The following is a 7,341-nucleotide window of genomic DNA, read 5'->3' on the forward strand; positions in this document are numbered from 1 at the left end:
GTTAATATATACATAAACAGTTAAGTTTGGGTTTGGGTTAGGGTTATGGGCTTTAAAACTGTTCACATCAAAGCTAAGAGTAAAAAGGTAATATATATGTTTATTGTTGTTTTGTTTTTTAATATGGTGTACCTGAATAGGTGTACCTACCCAAAGCGGGAGTCGTTGTCGTTGCGGGAGTCGTTGTCACAACTGCGGCATCTAATATCCATACTGTGACATCCGACGTAGTGCCGAGTTTGTAGGCGGTCGGGGTTGTAGGTGGATCGATACATATTTGAAACGCTTCCACACCTTCAACAAGGGCATCGTCCATAGCTGCTACTGAAATCTCTCCAGTTGGGACTGTAACATCAACTGGACTTGAGTCTACTGTGTAGTCAGTCGCAATGGCCGATACGGGTGTAACAGTAAAGGCTATTCAGAAGAAATAGATATTTTCATAGGTTTTATCGTTAGAGTCAATTGTTTCCTTCCATTTATGATTTGATAATTCTACATAAAGAAGAGCTTGGTTCCAAAAGGCCATATAAGTGAAATAAGAGAAAGCCATTTAAATACCTCTTTTCAAGTTTTTAAATTCTAAAAATTGTTATTTGTGAGAAAACTCTCAAGTTTTAAAAATGTTGCACATGTCTTTCGTGTACAATTTTCAAACAAATTATTTAATTTTCCTTTATTTTCCTTCATTTCATTTGATTAAGAACATCCCTGTCATCTGTGTACCACGATAAAAGATTAAGACCCATATTTTCACCATTTTGGATTTAAAATATTGAATTCCGGAAATCACCTCGGGCAATAATTTCGGACCCGAACATGATACCGATGTGGAACAAAGTTTTAAGGTGTATTTTGTACTCTCTTTTATTATTATTCACATATCTCAATTTCACCTAAAAGTTTGTCAAATAAAGAAGAATGCGAATATAGGCCAGAATGCTTACAAACAAAGAATACGTGTATAGGCCAGAATAGCTTACAACAAACGAAACGGCAATTTTTCCTCAGCGATTTCAACCACGGAATAAATGTGCCGTAGCGTAGACCTTTACATAACAGCCTAAAACCTTACCTACACTAACAGGAGCCACAACTGAAGAGTCTACATTGGAAAGTACAAGTTCTATGGATGTAGGATCTCCACCTTCTGTTACAAAGTAGCTGGATTTTAAAAATGAAACGCAAGGCACTACCAAAACAAAAAAAAAAAAATGTATATATGTTAGTCTTTTAATAGAATGAAGCACATATTGTAATTATTTGTTACATACCCAGCAAACACAGAACGTTTTCGATATTATTCGCAAAGGGTTAGAAAAGGCTGTTAGAAAACATTTCAATATCGTCGGTCGCAATATATTATGGCGTACGTGATGGACAAATTACGTCAAACTTGTCTTTGAAATTGGGTCTTGATTTTGAATTTATTTCAAAATAATTAGGAGGCACATCCTCCTCTCAAACACCCCCTGCGTATGAATAAAGAAGTGTCCGTTTTGGCTTCTGTTTTGGACATCTATACATTTATTGTTTTAAGCAATGATAACAGCATCAATGTCAAAATGGTAGCTGAAATGGCTTCACTTGAGCTTTATTTTGACATTTTTCCAAATAATGGGGCGGGGGGGCTCATCCTCAGACACCGGTATGGATAAAGAAGTGTCTGTTTTGGTTCAACTTTTTGGACGCTCGTACACTTTAAAGCAATGATAACAACCAAAATTAGGCCTTTTTAAACCAAGTTTCCAATTCTGAAGAGATACACCCCCCAGACATCCCCTGCGTAACGCGACGCAATGGCGTTCGCGGCCATTCAAAAAGGTGGCGGCAAAAAACGTCGAGTGGTCCCATCCACCACAGACACACTGATGGCACTATGTCTGTACTCTATGACTAATCAATGATACTTGTTGTCTCCTTACACTGCTTGATCTCCCCATTAATATGAGAAAAAATACCATAGCGACCACACTTATATTATATATAAAATTCAACTTCAACTTCATACGTGCTGGTATATTCAAATATCTAACACATAACATTATAAGATTATAACAATCCTCACATGATTCATGGGCGCCGCCATACCAAGACCATCACGTCATGAGGGGATGTACTACAACAGATTTCTTTACAGACACAATAATATATCATAAGTTACTAGTTTTAATAGGACTGGTATTGTATTACCCAGTAGGAGATTCAAACTATACCCTGTTTTCAAGAACTAGGGGCATTTTTATCTGCCACACCACCTATTTTGTATTCATTGGCCCCCATAACATATTGCCCCTCAAAGACTCATTTATTGAACACTAAAAGAACTCTTTTTTTTATTTTAGAACTCTTTTAATTTTATATAGCTTTTTTTCTCCATGAAAACCTCAAGTGTATTAATTATTTTACACACAATTTTTCACCGAAAGACATCCATGTTGAAAAGTGTGGCCGCACATGAATGTCGCTTTACTATTTGAGTGGTCTCCCGGTTAATGTCATTGAATAGGTGTACCTACCTGGAGTTACTACAGGGGAAGCTGTTGTCGCAGCTGCTGTGGGAGATGGTGTTGTCACAACTGGGCAATCCCCATCTGATATCCATACTGTGGCCGTAGAAGGAGTGCCGAGTTTGTATGTGCCTACATCGATAGATATTTCAAACGCTTCCACACCTTCTACAAGGTCACATGTAGCTGTTACTGAAATCATTCCAGCCGGGGCTGTAACATCAACTGGACTTGCATCTACTGTGTAATCCGTACCAGCGATGGCCGATCCATCTGTAGTGGTAAATGCTGTCCAGGAGGGAGACAAGAAGAACAATACTTTTATATTGAGCCATAAGTTATGCTGAGGCCCCAAAGCAGCTTACATAGTCGAAAACTATTAGCCATATGGTATACATAGGCCTATTCAAACTGATAACAAGTATAAACGTGCATGGGAAGAGAAACATTAGAAATAAGTTTGAACTTGTACACACATCGATCAGAGAAACGAAATTGTAAAGAAATTATAGCGCTGATCAACCAAATCACAATCTCACCTCTATATATTATAGCATTTCCTCTAAACCTTTGACGAAAATTCACTTCCGCGTTGTAAAGACGGCGCCTCTATGGGTTTTTAGTTCCGCCAACATACGCGTGAGTTACGCCTTGTCAAAGGTTTATAGCAATTACTTCAAGGCAAAACCTTACCTACACTAACGGGAGTCATCAGCATGGCAGGGTCATTTGGAATCACAAATCCAATGGATGTATCCACACCTTCGGTTACAAAGTAGTGTGATTTATCAAATGAAACGCAAGGCTCTAGAAAAGAACAAGAATGTTTATATTTATTTGACATTTTATGAGTACATTGTGTATTGTGAAATACATTTTATTTATCGAGTTTGACCCTTGGGCATATTTTTGTGTGAACAGAGAGGCCCATCATTAGCGATATGCAACTGACAGTGGCCAACCTGCAACAAGGAAAATGAGTTGTTTATATCCCCTTGACCACCAATGAAGGTGAACATTAAGGTATTATAGTGGAGACCGGGGAGTGTCCACCCACCTCGTGTTTCTGATCTCATTACTGCTTGAAAAGTACAATGATGATGTAATTAGCTGGCACACATCATAGCTAAGTTTTTCCGACACTCCTCGCCACAGAAATTATCATCAAAAAACGTTTCCGAGTCAAGGAAGTTTACTTCTTTAGAATTAGTATTATTGTAATAATCTCAAGACCTTGCAGAGATGGTTTTCGTTCTTATATTTATTCGGAAGGTGAACGTTTTGCCCAACATATTATGCAATTAAAAGATCGACATTTTGTGTTTAGCAGGCATAACACGAGGGGGATTGGGGCAAGTCCGCCCTGTATATGAAGGGGCAAGTTCGCCCTGTGTTTTCCACAGGCGGACTCAATGGGCGGATTCGCCCCATTAGCGTATTTTGCAAAATATTGGTAATAATAGTTATACCTATAAGCGGGGTAAAACTAAACTCAACCAATAAAGTATCGAAACGGTTATAGATGGTCAGATTGATCGGGAACTGAAATATATAGCAAAACCTATTTAATGTATATAAAGCGCAGATTTCTCCTGCGCATTTTGATACCTCTTTTGTTGCTCTACGATATCATCTGGTCGAGTTATGAGTGCTTGAGTGGTTTCAAGTCGGATTTTGAAAGTTGCACTTAGCTCCTATTCAAGCCAAACGCGTTCGTCGTGTACATACACCCCTACACATATACGTTACCATTATACAGTACTATAGACACGTGAACCTGGCAACCTTAATACATTCTGATGTGTGATTGAAACGAAGCGCCTAAAGTCAGGTGGATGATAACTGTACATCGACGGCTAAAGTGTGACTTTTGTGCTTTCGGCTACTCAATCTCACCCTGGGGCTTTATGAGAACAAAAGGTACCTTTCGCTCAAGTAGGCGCTCTCACGAGACGTTTGATCACTTAATGACAGTAGCCTGCTGGTAAGCGTTAATACGCTGTTCAACCGATTATTTTGTTATGCATAGTCGCGCTAAAAGTCGATCGATACATGTTAAAATCAGCACAATTCAGAGATACACCTTTTTGCTATGAAATGAATTTTCTCGGTCAAATATAATATTTTTCTTTTCTTCAGTAATGTCAGTTAAAAACATAGTGCTTGGATATACATTAAAAAAATCCTAGTGTTAAAATTAGGCATGAAATTGTGTCTTTTAGTGTGATATTTTGATTTTCAGAGGCCTTTAGTTCGTCCGCGAGCCTTTTTCGAATTCATTTTTAGCGTCTCAAACTAATATAGTTTGCTAAAGAAAGATATTTCCACCTCTGTAAGGCACATCGTGTGGGTCTATATATTATAGTTTTGTCAGAATTTCCGTTTTCATTTTACCCTTTTTCCCTACATGCTCCGAAAATGTCAAACTCAGTACTTTTATCTCGAAAGCAACCAGCAGAAATAATCGATATTTCCATTGTTGTCATCCAGGTCCCTTTTCCATTGAAAGCAAGGATTGCCCGACCAGCGAGTTGGTAGCCCAAATCCCCAGTGCTCTGGTAAATGAGGTGAATTTTGAAAATTGGCTGCCGTGATAGCCTGCAATTTCAAATTATATGGTTTCCATGATTATGTCGACCATTTTGTCTGTTGTTTGTTTGTTTACCTAGGTTAGTCCGTAAGGGAGGCGCGCTTGAGGTCCAGGTGAATTTTGTATGACCCCCCCCAATCGCGGGTTGGCATTTTCATTACACTCTTCAGACTTGGTACTTGTGTTCGTGTTTTTTTTATTTGACATGTAGGCCTATTTGTCATCATTTAGCGCTATACATTCTAAAGGTATATAGCTAGTCGCGCTATATAAATATTTAATAATTATGTACCGGTATGTAATATATGTAGGCCTATGGGGTGGGGTGCAGGGGTGTGTGGGGTGGGTAGTGGGTGTGTGTAGGGAAACTTTGGGGTGGTACTTAACACATTTTAACCATGACTTGCAAGGCTCATTGTTGCCACAAATGTTTTTGCTTTTAGGCTATTTATAAACGTCCATGTTTAAAAATCTTGTATTGTTTTGGCTGCTTCATCATGACTTTCGGTGGGTTTCCAAAAGCAGTTTCAAATAAACACAAACAAAAGGCATCACACCCCAAAAAATACGAAAATGACAAACAAACATAAAAACAAACAATTTACAGATTATATTGTTAACTTTTATTTCTAGCCACAAAAATGTTGAAATTGTATGCCGAAACTGATCGGGTCTATTATATACCTCTTTGGCCAACAATGGAGTAAAAAAGGTATATTAACCCACATTTAGTGTTACCCATTCCGATTCTTTTCTGGCACGCTTAAACGCCCAAATCGACCGCCAAACGAGTAGGGCTAATCATGGAGTCATCCTTTGCACTCACCTTAGCACAACTAAAAGTCCAACCACATTACCTGACCCAAGAGCGGTGACATAGCGTCATATGGGTACGGGGTACGGGGGGGAGTGATCGAGTTGAAAATGTAGACAATCCCTTAGGAAAATAGGAATTGTGTCCCGAATCATGGTCGTTGCCCACCCCCCCCCTGTAGGTTGACTCAGGCTACGCCACCGTACTGCCCAAAATAATGGGAGATTAAAGCAAGGAGCCTTCCTTTTATATTATAGTTCGACTGTTTGTAGTTCCCTTGTCATTTTATAGAAAAGACAGTGGAATAAGAAGATATTAAGGAAAACTGTCACGAACCGTCATCATCCATAATCTGAATAAAAACACCGCATGGTAGTGTGGCCGAATCACAGTCGGTAACGAGTTCTCTTTTGGCAGTTTCAACGAATTCAGCATCCAGTATAAACTCTTCCGTTGGTTCAATCTCCGTATCATCAATGATTGGAATATATATTAATGATCGTGTGAACGGACCACCAACCGCATTCTTTGGGATTGGTATCCATTCTATAATTGGGCCGTAGTCTGCTCCTTCTGTTGCTGCTGTTACACCAGGATCTGTTGGGGCTGCACTAACATATGTGGATACAACTGGAAAAAAGTATTTGTTCGCAGAAAAATTAATTAGCTTGATGTTTAAAAAGCCATGGAAGCCGCATAAATTATTTTTTATAATAACAAAATAATAATACCACGGCATTTGTCCATGCTTTCTGGACGGTCACGCCCCTCCAAGCGCGACACGGGTCGATATGTTGCCAAGCCTTTAGGCTTACTGTTAAAATACAGGCAATATACGGTATTATACCTTGATTTTTGGTTGAAATAGTATGACATTAACTATTTTCTCGCGTTCCGCGCGCGCACATTATCATCTATACATTTGAATTCACTTTGATTGGGGGCTTAAATAGTATAAGGCCAAGTAAAATTTAAAAAAAACATGTTTCACGTCCGGGTTTTTGAAAAAAGGAGGAAGAGGGGCTTTTTATTTTTTTATCGCAAAAGCGGTTTAAATACCCATAATCAGAGCTGTTTTAGCGTATACAATAATGCCTGGAAAAAGGAGGAGGCCTCTTTTTATTTGCTGTTCTAAGAGATAGGCCCCCTCTAACTATCACAAAACCTTATAAAAGTGTTTCTTTTATATTAGCAAGGCTATAGAAAGCATTTCTACTTCCTAGACATATTTTTTGAAAAGTTATAACTGAATTTCAAAAAATACCTCAAAAAAGGAAGCGGGAGGGGACGTGAAACATGTTTATTTTTTTTATTTGGCCTAACAAGTTTTGCGTGAACAATACGCACAGCTGTCCCCTTAAACTTGACCAGTAAAAAGCGTTGCCTACCCTGATGTCTTACCCCTGGATTTCTGTGGCTACATAGCT

At 38.8% G+C, this 7,341-nt stretch overlaps 1 protein-coding gene across 1 annotated transcript in view; it reads right to left on the minus strand.

Annotated features, from left to right (window-relative positions):
- Positions 1-150: 150 nt before the first annotated feature.
- LOC140145435 (uncharacterized) overlaps positions 151-7,341 on the minus strand; it is a gene marked incomplete at its 3' end in the record, with an annotated part of 11,223 nt that continues 4,032 nt past the window's right edge. Inside the window, exons 3-7 of the mRNA XM_072167151.1 lie at positions 6,251-6,544; positions 3,204-3,317; positions 2,520-2,798; positions 1,076-1,192; positions 151-417 (exon numbers count right to left, since the gene is read on the minus strand). Of these exons, the coding sequence (XP_072023252.1) occupies positions 151-417; positions 1,076-1,192; positions 2,520-2,798; positions 3,204-3,317; positions 6,251-6,544 (1,071 nt within the window). The remainder of the gene's footprint in view (positions 418-1,075; positions 1,193-2,519; positions 2,799-3,203; positions 3,318-6,250; positions 6,545-7,341) is intronic.

This window comes from Amphiura filiformis, unplaced genomic scaffold (assembly GCF_039555335.1).
Source record: "Amphiura filiformis unplaced genomic scaffold, Afil_fr2py scaffold_270, whole genome shotgun sequence".
NCBI lineage: Eukaryota > Metazoa > Echinodermata > Ophiuroidea > Amphilepidida > Amphiuridae > Amphiura > Amphiura filiformis.